Genomic DNA, 24549 nt, shown 5'->3' with positions numbered 1-24549 from the left:
TCGGGCATTGGGCTTTCCAGTGTCCAAGACATTTACAGAAAGCACATTGGTTTTGTTTTAAATCTGTCCGTCCTGTGCGTAATGTCGGGGGATTACCTTCAGGTCGTTGTGTTCCGGGGTTGGCTTGTCGGCACATCCCCTTACACCATTCGCTTTTCATGTCTACTCCTCGGGGCTGTGCCATCGCTGGCCCTTCCCTTTGCCTACTAGACGTTTGGAGGTTTGTCCGTCGTGTCCCTTCACCTTTTCTAAATTCGTCGCTTTCCCTTCGTTGCGTGGCTTCTTTGCGCCACATACCGAGACTATCGAGCATAATAGGTGTTGTTTCATTCCTACGAAGGGCTATTTCTACTGTTTCTATTTTGTCGAGATCAAAGGATCCTCTCAGTGGCCACTGTCTTTCTCGATCCTTTTTCGTATATTTATGCCACAGCTCACTATAGGCTATAGCAATTAATCCATGCTTCATGAACATGTCCTTATTAGGGGTGCCTTCCAGCGGAGCCGGATGGTTCATCTCTAATAAGCGGTCCGGGTTAAACAGGCTACTGACCAGTGGGGAGAAGACAGGCATGACGGATCACAATGGGATAATAATCAGCACTACCTATCTTATCACTGCGCGCAAAGACTAGACAGAATATTTCTATTCTACGTTGTTTGCACGTAGTGAATACCTCATGAACCAATTCTGAGCAATCAATCAACGTTAGGTCAAAAATAAAAAATCAATATGGTCAATGGGGAGAATAAGTAGGCTCGCAAAGGTTCGCGTCACCTACCCTTTCACTATCTGTAAAGAGGGGACCTAATCTTCCCTGTTTTCAGACAGAGAATCTCCAGAAAACAATCTATAACAGTTAATCAATGGGGCGAAGGGGCAATTGTTCAGTGGGGGAGAAAAATAGGTCCGACGGGTGCGTACCTATCCTTCGCTGTTTATAAAGGGAGAGCCTGTTGTTTCTCCGTTTGTAGACAGTGAATCTCCAATAAATTAACAAAGAGTAATACTAGTATTTTCACAACAATTATCAATTTCTTTCAATTATCTATCACTTTCGCAATTCGTCGTGTTTACACGACCTTACCCGGACCGCATGGACAGTTTCTCGTCTTCCGAATCCAGCGCCCGATCGTCCTCTTCTCTTCGTACTTCTCGTGGCACTCCTGATGGTTCCCAGTCAGGACCGCAGATCACTCGAGAGAGGTCTGTTCGGAACCAGTGAAGTTCGGATGATCGGCTGTCAGACGAGGGTCTATCGGACAGGGTACCTTCCGATCGTTGCAGTCGTTCACTCTGTCGTCAGGACCTCTCCCACTGGATCCACGAGTCGCTGATGGGCCCCACGTTTGGGACGCCAATTGTTAAAAAGGGTTCCAAAGACAACCGGTAACCAAAGACCCTTTTATGTTGCCCGGCGGTATCGCCTCTATGACCCACCAATATTAATCAATGAAGAAGCAGGCGCTGGAGACTGGAAGGCGGGAAACGAGGATTTTATTCTCTCCGGAGGAGAACACATCAATTCAGACAGCAAGTATCGTCACGAGGTGCTCTAACCACATCTCTGAGGCCGGGCCTCTTATACTAGAGTTTACGACCTTTATTGCACATAACACATTCTCGTAATATTTTAATACTTGAAAGAACATCCTCGGAATCTCCCCTCCAGACCCGTTCCCACATACATTTACAGTTGGATTCCCCACCCCGGTCACAACAGGTGATGGTGGTCGCACAGCAGGGCATTCCGCCGATTCACGGAATGCGTGGGGTTGATCGGATCTCATGGGGTGGGGGCTTTGATCGGTTCGGGGGTCTTTTGATGGGGAGGGGAAGCTTCCTACTGTACGGGGTAATAAACAGTATCCGCAGGGTCAGGTGGCAGCCTGGGAACGAGGAAGACAAACGGGGACACAGGAAAAGGGGGTTTGCATCAAAAGGGTTTGAGGCCATGAAAGGAATGAAGGGAGGTGTCGCGCTGGGAACAGGATGGGGTTCCGTGGTGAAGCTGCGCTGGAGAGGGGTTTATGACCCAAGGCATGAGAGAGCGGGGGGGTTGTCAGCGTGCGGGGGAATGCTTGCGAGGTTAAGAGAGAGAGAGACGCGCTGGCTATTAGTGAGGGGCAGGGAGGCCATGGTGCTCAAAATGGCTGCCGCTTACGCGCACGAATGGGCCTGGAAAGGGGCAAGATGGCGCCGATAATGTTCACCAAGTTTGTATTTATTTTTCACAGGGAGAAGCTGGACCCCACCCAAATTACACTTCTAAAGATTCACACAAGGAAACTGACATCAGGCCTGGCCTTGCCTTTGTCACTCTGGACAGTTTTGAGACAAGACCAGGGGATGGGGAAGAACTGACCAGAACCAGTTTTGTGGTTGGTTGGGGAATTTCCCCACAAAAAGATGACACCAGTATGAAATGGGGACCTTCAGAACATTCCATCAGAACACTCCTGGCCGTGTGGAAGATTCAGAAGAAGGACTGCCCTGCTGCTGGAAGGACTGCCCTGCTGCTGGGAGGACTGCCTCGCTGCTGGAAGGACTGCCCTGCCGCTGGAAGGACTGCCCTGCTGCTGAAAGGACTGCCCTGCTGCTGGAAGGACTGCCCTGCTGCTGAAAGGACTGCCCTGCTGCTGGAAGGACTGCCCTGCGGCTGCAAGGACTGCCCTGCTGCTGGAAGGACTGGCCTGCTGCTGGAAGGAAGGTTCCCTGCTGCTGGAAGGACTGCTCTGTAGCTGGAAGGACTGCCCCGCTGCTGGATGGACTGCCCTGCTACTGCAAGGACTGCCATGCTGCTGGAAGGACTGCCCTGCTGCTGAAAGGACTGCAACACAACACCTGGACCATGACAGGGTACAGGCTTATAGAGTTTTTTTATCACATCTTTTTATTGAATATAAGACGACGGGAAAATCCAATCAATATCATCAGGCTTTGTAGATATACATAATAGAGACCGGATCCCCCACTTCACACAAGTTGGAACTCGACGTTATCATAAGTCTACATCACTACATACATTTGTGACTACATTCCCGCCCATGGCCATTGCAGAGGACCTCATTCCTGAAGCAGAGCAGAAGTTCATTCCAGTGACCCCCAACTCTTTTCCCACTTACGGGGGCAACCGCGACCCTCATAGGTCACCTTCTCCGCCACCAGCGCCAGTCCATATCACGCCTCCAATCCTTGAGCTGTGGTGGTGATTCTGCTCTCCACAATCTTGCTATCTTCCTTTTGGGGACCATGAGGTCTAAAGGGACTCATATTTGCTCCATGCGGCCCAGATCCGTGGCCTTCCACACATTCAGGAGGCAGCACTTCACCGAGAGAGACGAGCCCCCACCTCTGACACGGTTTATACAGGCCACCACTGAGGTCCAATAAGTCTGGATTGCTGGACAGTGCCAGAGTATATGGTAAGAGGTGCCTTCTCCCCCACACCCCCGCACGCAAGCTGATTCAGGGCTCCTTCCCATTTTGACCAATGTATTGCAAAAGACATAGGCCCTGTGTGGTATCTTGAGTTGCACCAGACGAAATCGTGATCTGATCGCCATCTCTTTGGGAGAGGCTAGGGCTACCAGCCAGTCCTCATCCTCCATGTCTCCTATGTCAGTACCTAACGTTGCCGGAGCTGAAGCAATGTGCCGGATGCACTGTTAATAGGTTTTTTATACGTTAAGGAGATGGCTTCGCATACCATGTAGTCATCTAATATTCTGTTTTCTAACAGGGATGCTTCAGGTCGGACCTCCCCATTAGGGACCGCTGCCATTAAAGTTTAGGGTAAACAAGAACGGTCGAGAGATCCTGAATCTGGAAATGAATCCCTATGTAATGGAGGAATATTGCTCAAAGCCCTGGACCTTTTCAGACTCAAAAGGACAAGTAGAGAAAGGTGTGTGAGCGTCAGCTGTTCTCTTTCTTTTACACGTTTTCTATGAAAAAATTATAATTAGTGAAATGGACTCAAATCATGTGACAAATAAAAAGAACTATTCTCACTCAAACCTACTCGTATTGTGTTACATCCAAATAAGGAATTCGCCTACTGATGGGTATATATACGTGGCTGCCATAAAGTGTGGTGGACATGAAGGTATCAGAAGGTTTCTGGGTCGACGAGGTAATATTCCTTCTGTAAATTCGGAAACGGCAAAACTGTTCCACCCCTCCATAGATCTCCCTCCCTGGAGAAACCTATCAGGTCCCATTTATCAAAGCGGGCCTTCGGCCTAATGTGCCCAGTATTCCTGAGTCCCATAGTGGTGTTGTCTGGGTGATCCTACCCTCCCAGTCCAGTGTTTCAAGAGTTGTGTGCCACAGTTGGACCGGAAGAGCTGTGGGTCCCGTGAGGATCATATAACATGGGGCAGTGTACAGTGATCGTGTGTATTCAAGTTGCCGTAACACATAACAGTCCATATGAAACGCCGTAGTGGCTGGAGGCCGATGTACTCATTGGTTAACAGTGGTGAGCTGTGCTGCCTGGTAATATCTGTCGATGTCGGGCAATGTAATACCACCGTCATACGAGTCATGTGTCAGTTTTCTGAGGGCTATATGAGGGGCACCCCTTCCCACAACAAGGTCCTTAATTCAGTCTCTATAGTCCGGAAGTAGGTATCGGGGACTGAGAATGGTGCATTTTGCACAAATAAAGAAACCGCTGCAGTGCCATCATCTTGGACAAAGCAGCTCGTCCAAGAAGGGACAAGGGCAGGGCCCTCCAGTGGCAAACGTCTCTCCTGAGATTCTGTAGGGGACCCTGGAGATTATTGTCATAGAATGAGTCGGGATCGGTGGTGACATAGATACCAAATATCGGAAGCCATCAGAAACTACCCTTGCTACACATCCCCTATCTTGTCACGAAGAGTACCCACAGAGAACAAATAGCGTCCATTTAGACCACTTAATGGTGTATCCCAAGTATCTACCGAAGGTTGTGAATATTTCCAGTATACGACTCAGGGAGACGCGGGAGCTGCTATATACAATAATATATTGTCAGCGTACAGAGAAATTATGTATTCCCACTCCTCCATCCAGTGTAGGCCACGTATCAAAGGGTCAGAGAATTCACAGGTCGTCAGTGGTTCTAGAACTAGGGCAAACAAGAGAGGCGAAAGAGGGCAACCCTGTTGTTGTCTCACACCTCAAGGGGAATTATCTAGAGGTTTTCGCATTAATGACTACCCAGGCCAGGGAATTGGTGTATAATAAACGTACCCAGGACAAGAACTTGGGGTCGAAGCTCGTCCGTTCCAGCACAGCAAAAAGGTATAGCCATTCCACAGTGTCGAACGCCATACGAGCATTAAGGGACAAAATAGTTGCGTCTTCTTGTATAGAAAGGGCGAGCCCCAACATTCCGTGGAGACATCGCAGATTGAAGGTCGTATTTCTACCTGGCGTGAAACAGGACTGGTGTGGATGCACCAATTTGGTAATAATTTGTCTTCATCTAAGGGCTAATAGTTTCACCAAAATTTTGATCTCAGCGTTGAGGAGGGAAATGGGTCTGCAGGAGGAGCAGTCCTCAGCTGGCCTACCCTCCTTATGAAGGACCACAATGGAAGCGAGCCTTTGGTCTCTGGAGAGCACCCCCTTTTCCCGACTCCCCAAGTACATTTAAAGTAAGTGTGGTGCAATAAGAGTCATAGTAATCTTGTATAACTATATCGGGAGCACGTTCTGACACATTGCTTTGCCTGATGCGATATTGCGAATCGCTTGGGCAATTGTGTCCTCTGTAGGATCACTTTCCATGAAGGCTCTGTCTTCAGTAGGGAGTGTAGGAAGTCGTAAATAACAGAGAAAGTAGTGGGAATGTCACATATTCGTAGCCCCGACTGGGGAGTATAGGTGCTTGTAGTAATCTGAGAAGGCATTCGCAATATCTTGGGGATCTGTAAGAAACAACCTGGTGCCCTGAGAGATCCCGGTAACCCATTGAATCGCCTTTTCCCAGACGTGGGTCCCTTGCTCACTTTGCCACTGAATTCAAACTAGCCTGACTGATGAAGGGTGTTCCCCAGAAACCGGTCCAAGGATGCTTGATTCCGGTTCAGGGAAGACCTGGCTTGGCAATTCGGGCTGGACTTTTCCCATAAGGCACAGAGTCAAGACTGATTTGCATATTGCTGGGTCTGAACTGAGGTTGCGAAGCGAGCTAAAAAATGATGATGGATTCAACCCAGATCTGTGACTGGGGGTGAGTGTCTGAAACGTTTTGGCACTCCATACATCATCTCCTTGTGTTTGCTTTGTTCACCCTAAGTTGGCAGGGTATGCCCAGACGTGGGTCCCTTGCTTCCTTTGCCACTGAATTCAAGCTAGCCTGGCTGATGAAGGGTGCTACCCAGAAACGGGTTGAAGAATGCTTTTTTCCGGTTCTGGGAAGACCTGACTTGGCAATGTGGGTTGGACTGTTCCCATGAGGCACAGGGTCAAGAATGATTTGCATACAGCTGGGTCTGAACTGAGGTGGCGAAGTGAGCTAAAGAATGATGATGGATTCAACCCAGATCTGTGACTGGGGGTGAATGTCTGAAAAGTTTTGTCGCTCCGTCCATCATCTCCTTGTGTTTGCTTTGTTCGCCCTAAGTTGGCAGGGTATGCCAAGACGTGGGTCCTTTGCTCACTTTGCCACTGAATTCAAGCTAGCCTGTCTGATGAAGGTGTTATTGAGAAACCGGTCCCAGGATGCTTGTTTCTGGTTCAGGGAAGACCTGGCTTGGTAATTCAGGCTGGACTGTTCCCATGAGGCACAGGGTCAAGACTAATTTTCATATAGCTGGGTCTGAACCGAGGTGGCGAAGTGAGCTAAAGAATGATGATGGATTCAGCCCAGATCTGTGACTGGGGGTGAGTGTCTCTGATGAATCTCCAGAACGGCATCATCGTCATCCAAGCCGGTTCGTAGCCCCCTGCTTGCTGACAGTACTCCAACCATCCAACCACTCCCAGCCCTCTTCTGGGGATATGAAAAACCATGTAAACCACTCGTAATTTAGCTGGGAAGAGCATTGCACATGTTGTTGTGTCGCACTCTACGTTCAAAGTCCTCCAGTCAGGCCTCCATTGGAGTATTAGCCTTTCGTAGATCGTGAACTTGGCTTTTGAGGGTCTCAGTGTCTAGGCCGAGAGAGATGGTAGTGTCTTCTATTTCCTTCACTCGTGAGTTCATGTTCCGCAGATCCGCCCTCATTAGGGATACCTCATTCGTGGCCAAGTCCATAAGTATTTCCAGCAAGGTTTTTATCCCCTGGATCGAGGGCATGATATCTTGCAGCATCAAGCAGTCATGCCCTGACGGAGGTGGCCCCACAAGCAGCGTTTGGTCTCGGGTCTCTTGGCAAAATTGGTGCGAGCTGCCCTCTGAGGCCCTGGGCCTAGCCCGTACCCACTCATCAGTCGTAGATAGGAGGTCTTTCCTCCACTCTTCCCCCCAGCAGGCAGCAGAAAGCCCATTAGACTACTAGGGATTATATTTGGAGGGGAGGGCGCCCCCTTCAGGCAATGGGTAATGCACCCCCCTACCCACAGGCCCAAAAGTCTTTCTACTCCCATGGGGGTATATTGGCAGCTTTTACCCACTAGACACCCAGTGGCGGTTGGCACGGATCAGGGTAGTAAAACTTTTTTTTTAAATGTAACTCACCTTACTTCCACCACATCTCATCGTCCCTCCTTGTCATTGCCCTGCTCTGGCGTGGGCATGTTCTTGATCCAGGCTGTAATGCAGCCTGCGTGGAGAACATGCAAAGTGCGCTTGATGGTTTGGCATGCCTGAGACGGCCGGCCAAACTGTCTCGCGCACTGATAGGTCATACCAGATAAAATGATAATAAACCATGGTTTATTATCATTTTATTTTTATTTTGTTTCGCTGCTGGAAGGAGGGGGGGGCACTGTAGACACCAGGGATGATTTCTGGGGGGAGAAATGGGTGGGATTGGCCGACCCAGGCATTGGACCTAACCCAACCCCTTAAATGAACCACAACAGTCTTTCTGTCCAACCCGGGGGACAGATGAGACCTTTAACCCAATCTGCTCCAGTGGAAAGGGCAGAAAGCCCACTAGACACCAGGGAGCTTTTGTACTGCTACTAGGTGTGGGGGTTACCTGCCCACACATTGTGCCTAGCCTCCTCCTCCAATGTGACCCAAAGGTCTTTCTGCCCCCTTGCAATGTTCAACACTCAGTCCATCATCCCCTTTTGGTTTTGCCTTGTTCGCCCTAAGTTGGCAGGGTATACCCACACATGGGTCCCTTGCTCACTTTGCCACTGGCTTCAAGCTAGCCTGGCTGATGACGGCTGATTAGCCAGAAACCGGTCCCAGGCTGCTTGTTTCCGGTCCAGGGAAGACATGGCTTGGCAGTTCAGGCTGGACTGTTCCCATGAGGCACAGGGTCAGACTGATTTGCATATGGCTATGTCGAACTGGGGTGGCGGAGTGAGCTAAAGAATGATGATGGATGGTAGACCTGGCACCTTGGCGTGAGTTTCCCTTCCACTTTTTGCTGATGTGCCTCAGATGTTTTTGCTGGTGCCCGCTGCTCAGGGCACTGTGCCACGGCCAATTCGTGCCGCAGTGCAAGTGCTCCCTATGTACAGTGTAACTGTGATTGATATTCCTGATTGGTTCACTGGATTTACTGTCAGTCCCCAGTAAAGTGCACCAGGAGTGCCAGGGCTTGTAAATGCCAATACTGCTAGTGGGCCTGCAGCACTGGTTGCGCCACCCACAGAAGCAGCCTTGTAAAATGTGCCTAGGGTCTGCCATTGCAGAACCTGCGTGCAGTCTGGTACTGTCATGCTGGCTGGGCAAGTGCACACACTTGCCAGCCCCTAAACCTTCCCTTTGCTTCATATTAGTCACCCCTCTGGTAGGCCCAAGGGCAGGGTGCATTGTAAGTGTAAGGTGAGACATGCTCTGATGTGTGTGGCATGTCCTAATAGTGAATTACAGCCAAATTCGTTTTTCACTATTGTAAGGCTACCTGTTCTCTTAGGCCAGATGGGCTGCTGGAATTATTACACTCTATAATCCCAGCAGGCTCAGGGAACATGGTAGAAAGTCAATTTTAGGATGCCTGAACTCAGAATAATAAAATACTTCTTTTAGTAAAGTTTATTTTAATATCCTGTGTTTGCAAATGCTACTTTTATAAAGTTAGCATTTGCTTGCCTAACCATTTCAGCCCGCCTCTGCTAGTATGTGTATCTGACTGTCTGGGATATGTGAGTGACAGGGCTGGGGGATGACAGGTGGTGAATGCAAGGATTACACCTTAGTGGGAGGTGTGAGTACCCCTGGACTCTGAATAGGGCTGTGCTCTGCCACCACAATGCTAGCTCCGCCCCCTGGGGAGCAACTGATGACTCTGCCGGCACCTGGCCCACGAAGGGTGAAGCCCTGTCCACACAATGCTGGCTCTACCTCCTGTGGAGCGTCTGATGTGCCTGCCCCTCACACTGAAAGCAGAAGCCAGAAGTACACCCAACAAGTACTCAGAGACTGAAAGCAGTTATGCAAAGGCCCCCCTGGCTTGAGAAGACAAAAGAAATGCTGTGTAAAAGTAGGAGCCCTGCTCCTTGTAAATCAGAATCCTGTTTCCCACAAGGAACCTCTGCCCAACTAGACAAAATAAATGCTGTGTAAAAGTAGGAGCCCTGCTCCTTGTAAATCAGAATCCTGTTTCCCACAAGGAACCTCTGCCCAACTAGAAGGAGAAGAAGACGCTGGAAGGACTGGCCTGCTGCTAGCCTTGCTGAGGAAGGAGAGGAAAAAACTTGCTGAAAAGACTTTGCTGATTTGTGCTAGAAACTTTCTTCAAGGGCTTGTCTGAGCTTGCCCCCTGACCTGAGCCACAGGACAATCTGGCTCAACCTGCTCTCTGCCCGTCTGTCAGTAATTACGAGGACTTCTGCCCCGCCAGAGCCGTGATCTTTGGTAACCCCAGCCCCTCCGTGAGGCCGTGACCCAACCGTGTTTCCCCGTCCCCGCCGAGGAAGAGCCCGCTCCGTCGAGCCGCTCTCCCCCCGCTGAGGGAAATCGCTGTGTCACCCCACCTTGGGAGGCTCGCTGCCGTGACCTGTGTGGTGCCCCTAGCCCCTCCTCGTGGCCGTGACCAAACTGTGCTTCCCCCGTCCCCGCCAAGGGAGAGCCCCGCTCCGCCAAGCCGCTCTCCTCCGCTGAGGGAAGTCGCTGAATCACCGCTGTTGGAGGCTCGCTGGTGCACCCCCCACGCTCCCGCCTGACGTCCTTACCGGACCCCACAGACCCAAAGGACAGACCGCTGAAGCCAGGACGCCTCGGGCGCCAGCCTCGCTCTGATCGAGAGCCGCTGGGCGCCTCGCATCTGCCTTCGCCGAAAACCGCCACCGAGACGTCTTCACCGGTCTCGGGGCCCATCCACGTTCTTATTTCTCCGCCTTCACTAGGGATCTCTAAGGTACTGTAAAGCCAACCGCGGTACGAGCCGCCCTTCCTGCTAGGCTCGCACCGCTCTGTGACCAGCTACAGCTCCCTCAGTGAGCCCCGCAGCGTGTGCCTCGAGCCGCGGTACGAGCCGCACTTCTACCAAGGCTCGCACCGCTCCTTGTCACCTGGGCCCCTGGTAGCTCCGTAGCCTACGCTCCCTCCCGTGAGAGTCGCACACAGCGGTACGACTCGTACTCTCTGCCAGACCCAGCCGTGCCATATGCGGGAAGCGTGAGCTTTGGCAGGTCGGGCCCGTATCTCGAGTCGGAAGCGGACAGGAGCGCTATGAAGCGCACAAACAGATGAGAACTGAGTGAAGGTGCCCAAAAGGGTGCATTTAGAGAACTGTGGCCTCTACAAAGAACTCAACTATATTTGAATTGCAACAAAGAGAACTATTTTTCAATCTTGCGGCTAAGAAAAGCGTCACTGATGGTTTTGTGATAAATACTTGCCTGCATATATATTTTTACATAAAGAGAACGTATTTTTATTTAACCCCAGCCTGGTGTCCATTTGTGGGGGGATTGGTGTATTTACTGTGTGTGTTATTACAAATGCTTAACTCAGAAACGCCTGGAGAATAGCCTTGGCTGCTCACGCCACGCACCTAGAGGGTGAGCAAGGGTAATTCTAAGGGGTCATCCTTCGCCCTGATTTAGAGGAGAGGGTCCCTGCTTGTCACAAGTGAATACTTGCGCCAACCAGAGCCCCCCAATTCTAACAATGGATTAAACCCAGATCAGTTGAATGGGGGTGAGTGCTTGCAATGTTCAACATTCCGTCCATCATCCCTTTTGGTTTTGCTTTCTTCGCCCTAAGTTGGCAGGGTATGCCCAGATGTGGGTCCCTTCCTCACTTTGCCACTCGATTCAAGCTAGTCTGGCTGATGACGGCTGATTAGCCAGAAACCAGTCCCAGGATGCTTGTTTCCGGTCCAGGGAAGAAATGGCTTGGCAGTTCGGGCTGGACTATTTCCATGAGGCAAAGGGTCAGACTGATTTGCATACGGCCATGTCTGAACTGGGGTGTCGGAGTGAGCTAAAGAATGATGATGGATTAAACCCAGATCAGTTGACTGGGGGTGAGTTCTTGCAATGTTCAACACTCCGTCCATCATCCTATTTGGTTTTCCCTTGTGTACAAAAGCATCCCCATCTTTTTGGAAAGAAGGGTAATTTACATTTTGGAAGCTTTTTTTTTTATTACATGCAAACCCCAGCTGCCTCAGCTCTTGACATCACTGCAACACAGGTCACCACTCCTGGCTGCTGCAGATGTGTTCTCCCTGCAGTATCGCCACCGTAGGCACCAGCCTCAAGGTGTGACTGACTACCCGCCTGCTCCACTCTGCGTGCACACATCCAGACCACCCAAGATGTCTTCCATCCTCGCCATCAGTCCATTTGTGATCTCTTGGTCATCCTCTCCACAGGCACCTACATGGAAGGTGTGCCTGGACAGAACATACATGTACTTTGCAATCAATGGTGTTTTGGAGGAGAGGAAGAGAGAGCTCCAGATTCTCACACACCCTTTTCGGTCCAGTCTGCTTCACACTCCAAGGTGAGTGCATATATTTTGCACCCCTGGTACACCCTAACTATGAAGATTTCATACTCTGTCAAAGGAGATAAAAACTTGATGGATCAATGGATGAGTTTTATGCCTGGTTAAAAGACCTGGCTAGTGTGTGCATGTTAACTGATGAGAGCTCAATTCATAATCAATCAAAGTAGATAAAGACATTCAAACCCACTACCCTTATCAGGAGTCTTCAAAGTGGAACACGCTCATGAGAAACAAGCAGGCAGAGGTGCACATTACCAAAGAGTGCAGGAATGCTGCCAGGCAGTCACAAGTCTTCAGCTGATTCAGTTTACCTCCACTGCTGAGCTGGACAATCTTCTCCTGGAATGCAACAGCCTGTTTCATGGCCTTGGGTGTTTGAAAGAAAAGATTGTGCATCTGCAGATCGATCAATCTATTGACATCACTGAGGGGTGATTCATCTTCAAGCAAAAGTGGAAGAGGCGCTATGAAGGCTGGAAGAGGCTGACATCATCGAGCGAGATTATGGGCCACTCCCTGGGTTTTCACAACTGTTGTCACCCAGAAGCCCAAACAGCCAGGAGAGGTGTGGCTGTGTGTGGACATGCAACTCCTGAATCAGGCATGCCAAAGACAACAACATATCACGCCTACAGAGGATGGACTAATAAATGAGATCAAAGGAGCTAGCTTGTTCTCCAAAACAGATCTTAAGTCAGGGTATCGCCTGCTGATGCTCGACCCCACTTTTTGATATATCTCGACCTTCTCCTCACACCTGGGTCTGAGACTATACACAAGATTAAACTTCGGAATCTCCAGTGTCGCTGATGTTTTTGAGAACACCATCCCAGAAGTTCTAGATGGATTGACTGGAATAATTAACATCTGTGATGACATCTTGGTGTAGGCACACAATGTGACAGTCATTATTGTGTCCAAAAAGTCCTATAGTGCCTTCAAGCGGCCTCAGGCTAAACCCTGCAAGTGTCAAGTCAGTCAGGCTAAACCCAGCAAAGTCAAAGACAAGAAATCTGCACTCACACCAACTTTCATGACAGGAGGAAGACGTTTCCTAGGCATGATGACATACTGTGGTAAGTTCACAAGGAACTTGACAGCCTTTACGGATCTAACCCAGGCACTTACAAAAACTGATGTCAAGCAATGGTCATAGAGGGTAGATAGTCTTTCAACAGACCAAGGATGGGACACCCAGTATCTGCCACTCCCTCACCTGCTTCTCCAGGCCCCGGACTCCTGCCTCACTCCCAGCTCCACTCGGGAGCCAGAGCCAGCACCAGCGCCGCCATAACCCTCAGGGAACTAAAGTTCCCAGCAGCCTCCAGGAGGCGGGCCTGGCCCGTTTTCGCACTTCCCGCAGCAGATTAATTTTTTCTGCGGCTCCTGCCTTGCGGGAGCTGTGTGGGCAGTGCCCGAGCAAAGCCTAGGCAGAGGGTGAACCCGTCCATGCCAGTCAGAAACTGGAGGAGGCTGGGCCACCCCTCTTACGTCTACAGTTTGTTACAGTGCTCTGTGGCCTTGTCCCCCATGACACCGTGCCCAGCGCTCTCCTCTCAGCCCAACCTGCACCAGACTCCCAGTAGTTACTGTCCAGCTGCGCCCCTCTTGACCCTGGTATCCTGGGCCACTTGCACTTGACCTTGCAGTCTGGCTTCTTCCCCTTCCCTTTCTCCCTGCCTGCCCGACCTATCCCTTGTCCATTCCGCTGCCTGCAGCAATGCCGCTCCTTACACCTCGCCTCCTGCATCGCTCCCCATCGTGCCTTCTGTCTACCCCTATGGGCACCATTGGCACCCTCTTGCCACTAACCCAGGCTCTGGCATGGAGACCACAGCGCACCCACGCAGCAGACGCGCACAGTGGGTAGGCCGTGCATGGACTCTAGGTCTCCACCCACCACGGACTGCCTGTGCTTCACATCAAACGCACTTAGAGCCCTGGACTCCGGATGGCAGAACAACTGCTGCGCCCAGGCCTCACCCAGGACCACAGATGGCCCTTTCTCCTGCTGGAACTGCCGATTTACCTGCATCACAAGAGAAACAACTGACACCACGTTCATCAGCCACAACAAGTCACTCACACTCAACAGCAGGGCCGTGGCCAACCCCTTCAGAGAGATCAACTGCCTGCTGAACAGCGCACGCTCTGTTGGAAAAGACGCCACAGAAATCTGTAAACCCATCACCACCCCAGACACCGTCTTCATTACAGAGACCTGGCTGAATGCCGCATCAGCACCCAGTATAGCCACAGCCATACCAGACGGATGCAAGATCACACACAGAGCCAGGACCAATAGAAACGGCAGCATCACAGCCATAATCCACGAAGAGACTCTCAAATGTGCAACCACCACAGACAACACCACCCCCTTCATGGAGCACCTCAACTTCCAACTCCAAACGAACAGCAAACCCACGATTGGAGAAACCCTCACCTACAGACCCCCGGGACTCGGCCCTCCCTTCTGCAACCCCTTCTCTAACTTCATCGCTCCTATCACTATTGAGGTGAAACTATCTTCCTAGGAGACCTCAACTTTCACCTTGAAAACATTGATGACACCAACACGGCTGACATCCCAGAAAGTATGGCCAACCCCAAACTTGGGCAATTAGTCACCAACCCCACTCACATCGCAGGAGACATGCTTGACCCTATCTTTACACCCACACTTAACAGCTCACCTGGACCGACCACCACTGCGTCCACTTCATCATCTCAGAGCCCCTCAAAACCCCCACCTCCACTGCCAGCGAAACATGTCGTAGCCGGTCCAAAGCATCAGAACAACGCTGGATCAACACCCTCAACTTTCACCTACCCACCTCCACAAGTACACGGAACAAGCAGTGGACAACTTCACTAAATGGATCACAGCAAGCGCCCGGAGGAATCCTACCAACCCCAACAAACAAACACAACCCCCCCAGGAGCTGAACTAGTACACATGTTATGGAGCTGCCCCCGAATAGGAGTGTACTGGAATACGATAACCAGGATATTACACACATGCACAGGTCAAGCACTACCTTTTGTATACCTCCTGTATCAATTCAGGAGGACGCCTGCCACCAAAGTAGTGTCTAGGTTCCTAGACTTGGGGATAATAGTAGCTAAAAGGCACCTAACTAGACGGTGGAAAGTGGTGGACCCACCACATGTACGGGCATGGCGTCACTCATTGTTCGCATGGGCCCAGTCCGAAAGCATCTACATCAAGCATGAACAAACGTTAGAACTGCGTTGAGAACCCATAGCAGCATGTTGGGACAACCTCTTAAATGAGCTGCAACAGATAGAGGGCAGTGACCCTGAGGATTGGCCTGGTTGAGACGTGGGCGAATAGATGTAGCGAACCATACACTAACCATACACGCTAACGGGTGTACCATGATATTCCAAGGGTGTACGCAGACCACTTAAGAATGTGAATAAGCGTGGACACTACGCAAAGGGGACGTTGAGTAACACAGCAGCAAGGAAACATTACGAAAACATGCCCGAAGATGGAGAGTTTGGGGGAATTTACTAAAGAATGAGGCCTGAACATGGCTTTAAATAGATTTCAACGCTGTTTGGAAGCAGAGAAGGGATGTTTTGAAGACTGGCATCGTAGTTCGGAAACTTTGAATTCGTTTTTCCACAACTCCTAATTGAAGAAACCGAAGGGGAAGTTTCCAGAATGTGCATTAGTTTTCTGTGTGTACAGGGAACTCTTCTGAGGACTTCAGGTAGGTTTTATAGATACAAATAGGTTTTGTGAGGACAGCAGCTCATTTCTGTAGCAATTATTTCAAGATTCAAAGGAGTTTTCTGATGACTTACAGGGATTTAGGAAGATTTAAGAGCATTTCCTGATGACACAAGGGAGTTTTCAGAGGAATCAAAGGTATTTTCCGAGTACTTAAGAGTTTTGTTAGGATACAAAGTGATTTTATGAGGATCTGAAAGCTTCCTAGCACTTTGTGTGAGCTTAGTAGTGGCAGTTACACACTGCAGCAGTGAGCCCTGCTCCTTACACACTGAGAGGAGAATAATAAACCAGCCTTACCTGCTTAGGGTGCTTCTGACATCCTGCAAAACAGAAAAACAAAGTGAAATCAGTTTCCAGAGAAGATGTTAAAGTTATGATAGTATTTGTAGGAGTGAAACACTCGATCTACGATTAGAAAACGTTGGCTGCGGTCACATGACAAAGCACATTCTGTGGCATCGCATGACCAAGCACAGAATGTGACATTCTGAATGTCGACAAATCACATGGCAGAAACTGATATTCTGAATGGGAACAGAACTCGCAATTGACTTTGTTTGCCTGTAGTTTGCCAGTGGAGTCAGCCGGGCCATATCAGTGTGAAGCGCAGCGCCTTGGGTAATTCGCCTGCCCGCCTCCCGCCGCCTAACTCCTTTGAGACCACGGAGTAGGGCCGCCGAGTGGAGCGTGGGTGGGCTGGAAAAAACTACACACCCCAGCAGCCCTAGCGGCTTTCTTCGTAAGCGTTTGGCGCCAGGAGGCGCTGAAATAGAGCGTCACCCCCGTCTCGCGGGACGCCGTGCAAAGGGCGGGCCGTCTGTGGCCGTCCGGGACCGGACGCGGCCGGGCTGGGCCCACCCTCTAACGCCGGATCATCATTCCTTTCTACGTAATCGATCATCGCGCCTGGCACTGTAAGTCGATAGTACACCCGTTCTACTCCACACAAAGGTCCCCCTGGAGTGTTGAGTCATTGTACGATTGCTACTTTTCTCACTATCATAATAATATTATTATTCAGGGACTACAGCATGTCATCAGATGAGTTGCATTCCTCTCTACCCTCGACTGTTGGGGTCAGTATATTGGGACCCTTAGATAAGTACTTCGCAAGGGCAAAGAGGGATTTAGACAGAGAGATAGCGCTGGCAGAAAAGAGAGCTGAGCGCCGCCTCTCTATCGAACTTTTAAAACATTGTCCTCTAGCCCCAGCAAGAATAGAGGTACCTCACCTTCTACCACCTAATAATACGACACCAGCGGGAGAGTCAGAAATAGATATATTCAATACTAATGATATCCCCCTGATCTTCCAAGAAGGCCCACCTTATGCAACTAACAAGGAGTCTACAAATGCCATCGACACCATCGAGTCACTATCGGGGTCCGATTGTTTAATTGACTTGAACACTCCAATAGTGTTGGACCATGTCTCGCCGCCTAACACAAGTCATTCTTCCCTCGTAGTGATTTCATCCTTGGAGGAGGGGGCACAAGGGGAGGCACAACCATTACTAACAGTTAGCCCACCTAAAGGGAAGGCACAAAAAAAGAGAGGTCATGAAGCATGCCACTCACCACCAAGAAAAAAAAGGAGGAATGCAGGGGGTAGAAAAAAGGTCTATAAACATAAATACATCACTACAAACAAAGAACCCCCCAGACAAAATCAACAAGGTCTCTGTGAAACAGGCAGCAAGTAAGCAACAAGCTGATCTGAGTATGCCCCCAGAAGGCCAGACGCATAGAGGGCTTATCGAGGACATTGAATGCCTCCTTAAATCTTTTATGCTGCCACTTTTAGAAAGGGTCAAAAGGCTGGGAGAAACTATGGACCGTATCTTAGCAGCACAGACACTTAATGAAGCCTGCGAGGAAATAACTTAAAGGAAACCGGACACTCGGAGACACAACCTGCACAGAATACCTCGATCCAAACTAAGGATTACCCTAAAAGAACTCCCTCGCATAATAATAAAAACCCGAGACCAGTGGACACACAAGCATCACAAAAAGGAAAACTAAGACAATTCCCATGAATGCTCCTGTAGCTACAGAAGTGAGGAGAACAAATGTACCACCACAGAACCGGCCCAAAACAAAGTATAAGGGAAATGTTGACTTACCTCCAGAGTCATTGAATTATGTCATTATTTTGACTGGGGTCCCCGTGGTACCAGTGGGTAGCATAGAGCCAGATACCAGTTTAAAAAATAAGGTTATTCACTGGCTGCGGATTAATAGACCGCTCCCACCACATTTAAATGGGGAAATAGTGTCTGTTAGACGATGTGACTGGGTAGGTGTGAGACCAAAAGATAGAGGGCGATGTGATTATAATAAACTTTAGGGATCACAGAGTAGTCACCCATATTCGTGACTGGTTTTCGGGAAGAAAGGAGGGCAGTGTATCCCCTCGTAACCTGAGTTATTTCTATCCTGAAGCACTGATGAAGCCCGGCGCTCATCCCCCAAAATGGGGTCACCCCAACTCCCACCCTTTTGGTAATCGTAAACAGCACCCCAGCCTAATAAGACAAAGTTTTAATAATTCGCCATTTCCCATTCCGTGTCAATACCCCAATAGACCTGATTTTTTCTTTGATTACAACCATCACCCTATAAATTCGACTCAATATTGGAATGTCCCATTACACAACCTCTTTGAACCCCTCTCAGGGTTAGACCTAAATGACTGACTTGATAATTCTATTACTAATTCAAGCGGTAATCTGGGAGGGGGGAAAGAGGTTGTGCCCGAGAGACCCATATCTGGTCAGACGTTTCTCGGCAGCAGGTTTAATACAACTATAGCCAGCGAAGTAGGGACTAACCAAAATAGTAAAATAGGAGAGCATATTAGGGTCAAGGGAAATGTAAACACAACTAATGGGGTGACAGTGAAGGATGATATGGGAAAGATGACTCCGTACATAATAACCAAAGGTAAAAACACACCTAAAATAAAAGACACAAGTATAAATGAACGCCAAGTAAGCCTAGTAACGTGGAATGTGTGCTGGATTGTTAATAAAGTCTCAGAAACACTGTGGGGGGAGTTCATTAACAACATAGACATACTATGTGTCCAGGAAACCTGGGTTTTAACGGAATTGCACATAGATGGCTTCAAGACTTTTCATGTCCCTGCAGTACCCTCCAGCCATGGTAGGCACAAAGGGGGACTATGTGTATATGTGTCTAATCGTTTAAATACTAGTACCAGCTCAGGTAGATCAACCTCACCATATTTCCAGTTGGTTACCATTCATTTAAACTGCAGCAATGTGCTAATAGTGGTCAACTTTTATAATAATATTGAGAAGGCCCACTTCAGGGAAGAACTACTGAAAGTGACGTAAGAAATAAGGGAGGTAAAACCCATAAAAGGGAAAGATCTAATCTGGGTCTGGGTAGGTGGCTTTAACGTAAACCTATGCACTAAGGAAATATGTGGCTTCCAGGAATACGGGGAGGGGGAATATGGGGATAGTAGTCACTTCCAACACAATATCAAAGGGAAAATTTTAAATGACATCATGGCCACGTTTGATCTTGGGTTTGCAAATAGGCTGTGCTCCCCTAAGGTTAAGTTTACCCCCACTTTTATGGCTAGGGGTCTCCATTCAACTATTGATTTTATTATCTTGCCGAATATGTATGGCGGTCGGGTGGTAAACTTTGAGACCCTCGCCATTGATCTGAGTGACCACTTACCGATAAAAATTCTTGTCAGTACACCGGGAACAAAAACACCCTCACTAACTGAGACTCTGGCATGGACGCAAAATCTAGCGGTAGAACGGCAAAATGGCATTGCCTTAAAATGGAGCATGGTAGACCCTGAAAAATCCTACAGAAAATTTTGGAAGGCGCTCTCCCTTCATTCCTCGTATGCTTAGAGGACAACCCTACAAATGATGAAATCTTGGAGGCATTTAGCAATATCACTAGGAGCATACAGGGAGTCTTGACCAGGACTTGTTCAAGAAAAAACAATACACCTAAGGGCTGGTTCGACACCCAATGCACCAAGGCACATAAAGCCCTTAAAATGGCCTTAAATGAAACAATAAGGGACCATGCTATGATTAGAACACTTAGAAAGGCATATAATTCAGCAAGACATCAAAGAAAGAAGGCTATTAAGGAAAAAGCCTGGCAAGACTTAATGAAAGCTGCGGAGAGCAGAGATCCAAAGTTATTCTGGCATGTAGTTAACGCACCATTTCTTAACAACAAAGTGTCAGCCAGAATGGAGATTGCTATTGACGAAAAGTCGTGGGTGGACTTTTTCTCGAATGTATATTGTAACTCCCAAGACAAGCCTCAATTAGAGAGTAATTACTGCCCTATCCCAATAGAGTTTAATTTAGAGGAGGTGGTGACGGCTATAAATTCCACCCAGAATAATAAAGCCCCGCGACCAGATGGGATCCCAAGTGGTCTCTACAAAATGAATACTGACCTCTGGGCACCAGTCTGTTTAAGAGTAATGGGGGCCTGCTGCGCAAAAGGTTTTGTTAAAACATGGGCAGAATCTCTAATAATCCCAATACATAAAAAGGGTGATAGGGAAAGCCCATCAAATTACAGACCGATATCACTCTTAGATTCACTAGTGAAAATTGCAGGCAGAGTGGTTTTGACTAAATTACAGGATCGGGCAGAAGAAAAGACCATTCTAACGCCGGTACAATATGGATTTCGGCCAGGGATGGGCACTGTGGAGCAAGTTTTAAATTTTGTCCGATTACAGGGGAAATATACTAGAGCAAAAGAGGGACGTTTTTACGCAATTTTCGTCGACCTTTCCTCGGCGTTTGATTGCGTAATACACAATAAGTTATGGGAAACACTAGAGGAGATGAAAGTGGACCCAGCTATTGTTCTCTTCTTGAGACAATTATATTCAAATGCTACCGCCAGAGTAAGGTTCGGGCTGGGGGGGGAATGCACTGGGTCTTTCCGCATACAGAAGGGGGTGAGGCAGGGCTGTGTGCTGGCCCCATTCCTTTTCTCACTATATACCAACAGCCTAGAGAGGGAATTGGGTGCCAGCAACATTGACTCTCCAAAGGTTGGAAGCAGGCAGATCATCTCCCTTTTGTATGCGGATGACGCCGTGTTAATGGCAAGAACGAAGGTCGGTGCCCAAAAAGCCTTAAATAAATACGTAGATTACATGGAGGAAAGGGGCCTCAAACTTAACGCTAAAAAGTCCTTTGTGATGGGATCTGGCAAAGGTGGAGCCAGATGCAACCAACTCAGTGTGGCTGGTCTTCAATTACAAGCTACAAAAACATTTCCATATCTAGGAGTCATAATCGAGGCAACAGGGGCATGGGGCCCGAGGTGAAAAATAGATCTTTAGCCTTTAAACGCTCGGTTGCGGCTGTAAAGCATTTTGCAAGTAAATTGGGCAAAAAACAACCAGAAATCATGCTCAACATATATGTGGCTAAATGTAGAAGCATTGCTCTTTACGGAGCAGGGATATGGGGGTACCAGGATGTTTCAACGCTCCAAATTGTAGAAAACAATTTTTTTCGATACCTTCTGTCCCTTCCGAAAAGCATATCAGTCTACAATTGCCACATGGAACTAGGAATGGAATATCTGACAGACCTGATCAAAACCCAGCCAATCTTGCTCTGGCGGAGAATTTGGGCGACGCCAGAATTGGGCCTAAATCGTGAAGTAATTAACGACGTTATGGCCCTTGACAATGTAAACAGTATCAAATGGCTTGAGTATGTGAGGAAAGTTTTAATGGACATTGAAAGGCCAGAATGGTACTACAAACCTAAACTAAATGGGAAAATACCAAAGAAAGCCCTAAAAAACTATGTATGGAGCATTTCAACATTCTAAGGCTTGGGAGTGAAGTCAGCAAAAGATCTGTGCTCGAACACCAGTCGTTGCTGACTACCTATAAAATACAACCATACTTAACCATCGTGACTCTGGGGTTTGAACGCTTTGTCCTGACCAGATTCAGGTTCAACATTTTTCACCACTTAGTTTCATACCCGGCTAAAAATGACTGGAATAGAACTCTGGCTCCCTGCCCATGCGACAATCCATCCACCCAGACCACCTTCTATCTAGTACTGTTATGCAAATTGTATAAGAAAGAGCGTGCTAGATGGCTAAAACAATACCTGAGAGGTGGGGCTTGGCGGCAATGTAGGCCAGCTTATCTGAATTTGCAACAACTAGGAAACCCCCTGTGCATAAGGACTATGACGATGTTCTTAAAAAGTGTTTTTAAACGACGGAACTCATTATGAATTAACGATCATTCGATTAATCACTCCAATTGATTTAATACTTTTTTAACCTATATAGTATGTGTACTTGTAAAGATATATCTTTTTGTATGAATTGCTTTTATGATTTTTAATAGGTGAAAATCGAATAAAGTTTAAAATTGAAATTGAATGGTAATGCCACAGCACGGTGTCATTCTGAATGGAGTCACAAAACACAGCACATTCTGATATTCTGAATGGAGTCACTTGACACATTGTTATGTTATGTTATGTTATGTTATGTTATAAAATTTATAGAGCGCTCAGCTGCCGCAGCAAAGTGGCGTCCCGGCGCTATAATGGACAAAATAACACAACCAGAAGAGGGAAATAGCCAGAATCAAGATTAGGGTAATGGAAACAGAAAAGTCTTGATAGCTCTTCGGAAAGACAATATGTCAGATATGGCACGGATGTCAACAGGTAGTGTGTTCCAGAGACTCGCTGCCAGAACGCCAAAGGAGCGACCTCCCACTCTGGCCTTCCTGAAGCGAGGAACACAGGCCAGAAATTGACCTGGTGAGCGTAGTACTCTAGCAGGGGTGTAGTAGGTAATTGCCTGTGCCAGAATAGGAGGTGAAAAGGCCTTTAGGATCTTAAAGGTCAGGCACAGAGCTTTGAACTTGATCCTCTGTCCGACAGGCAACCAATGAAGATCGTGGATGGAGCAGAATTTGGGCAATCCTACTAGCATTCTGGCGTCTGCATTTTGCACACGCTGAAGGCGTGTTAATTCAGCTTGGTTACCGCCCAAAAGAAGCGAACTGGCGTAATCCAACTTAGAGAGTACTGTCGCTTGGACAATGAGTTGTCTAGTTGGGGCATCGAAAAATTTAAAAATAGGTCTGAGGCTCTGCAAAACCCCGAAACAGGTGCCAGCAACTCTTTTGGTATGGGGGATGAAAGTAAGGTTGGAATCAATCCAGACCCCGAGGTTCTTAGCCTCAGTCACAGGAGTGGGGGCTTGGCCTAGCTCCGGTGGCCACCAGTGGTCTCCCCAAAGATGAGTCTGTTTACCCAGAACTAGGACCTCTGTTTTTGATGCATTAAGTTGGAGACAGTTCTTCGTCATCCAACTGGCCACCTCCTTTAGGGCTTTCTGAAATTTCGGGGCTTCAACCGCAGGGTCCCCATTTAGTGCAACCACTAGCTGGGTGTCGTCGGCGTACGACACCATGGTTAAACCACAGTTTTTTGCAATGGTGGCTAGCGGCTGCACGTATAAATTAAAAAGAGTCGGGCTGAGTGCCGAGCCCCGCGGGACCCCTTGGGAGATATTGCGTGAGGCAGATTCAAATGGGGGGGTGGAGACTTTAAAGGTGCGTCCAGATAAAAAGGAACAAAACCATTCTAATGCGGTATTCTCCACACCGGCCTCTTGTAGTAGTTGAAGAAGGATGGGATGGGAGACAGTGTCGAAAGCGGCACTGAGAACCAACAGGATCATTGCCGCCGTCTGTCCTGCGTCTATCAACTTCCGCAAATGCTCCACCATGGCCAACAAAGCAGTTTCCGTGCTATGGCCTGCACGGAAACCATTTTGGGATGGATCTAGAATGCCTGAGTTTTGAAGATGGTTAGACAGGATTTTGTTGGCATGTGCCTCCGCAAGTTTGGATACCCATGGGAGGAGGGAGATGGGTCGATAATGTTCAGGCTTTGAAGGGTCCAAGGTGGTTTTTTTTTTAAATAGGGATAACCGTACCTTGTTTCCATTTACTGGGAACAGTCCCGGACTCAAAGGATAGCCCAATTAGATTGAGCACAGGAGGCAAACAAATCTCGGCGGATTCATTGAATTGTGCAGGTCTTAAGGGGTCAGCAGGTGAGCCTGATTTAACTTTTATAGTAAGGGCTTTAAACTCTTCCTGAGATGGGTTAGGTATAAGCGAGAGAGATCTAGTGATCGTGGGATTGCTTCCTAAATTAGTTATAGGTACAGTTTGTAGGGGAAATGATCGATAGATCGCCTCGACTTTTTCTACAAAGAAGGCCGCTAGCGTTTCGCAGTGATTCAAGGAGCGTTTTTCTATTGCCGCCGTTTTCTTGCTGATAAGATCTTTACAGCCCTTAAAGATGAGTTTTGTCGGATTAGGGCTATTCTTAAACTCCTCAGATTAGAACGTGGCTCGGGCTTTACATATGGCTCGATGGTATGCTTTAATACTAGTCAAGTAGGTCTGCTTGAGGTCGGGATCATAAGACTTACGCCAGGTTCTTTCTGCTCGTTTGCAGGCAGTCTTAAGAAGCCTAAGGGAGTTATCGTACCACGGGCTAGAAGGACCAGGTCGAACTTTTCTCCATCTAGCAGGAATTAGGGAGTCCAAGGCTAGGGTCAGCCACTCACAGAAGTGGTCATATCCCAGCGAGGCATCTTTAGGAGGGTCAAGAGGAT

The 24549-nt window shown here is 48.5% G+C and overlaps 1 protein-coding gene across 1 annotated transcript in view; it reads right to left on the bottom strand.

Annotated features, from left to right (window-relative positions):
- The window catches only part of LOC147668406 (E3 ubiquitin-protein ligase TRIM39-like), a 152654-nt gene that overhangs the window by 41649 nt on the left and 86456 nt on the right, over positions 1-24549 (bottom strand). Inside the window, exon 4 of the mRNA XM_086948574.1 lies at positions 16138-16160. Within this exon, the coding sequence (XP_086804700.1) occupies positions 16138-16160 (23 nt within the window). The remainder of the gene's footprint in view (positions 1-16137; positions 16161-24549) is intronic.

Source organism: Lissotriton vulgaris, unplaced genomic scaffold, assembly GCF_964263255.1.
Source record: "Lissotriton vulgaris unplaced genomic scaffold, aLisVul1.2 SCAFFOLD_815, whole genome shotgun sequence".
NCBI classification, from domain to species: Eukaryota; Metazoa; Chordata; class Amphibia; order Caudata; family Salamandridae; genus Lissotriton; species Lissotriton vulgaris.
This window is presented reverse-complemented; position numbering and strand designations above follow the sequence as displayed.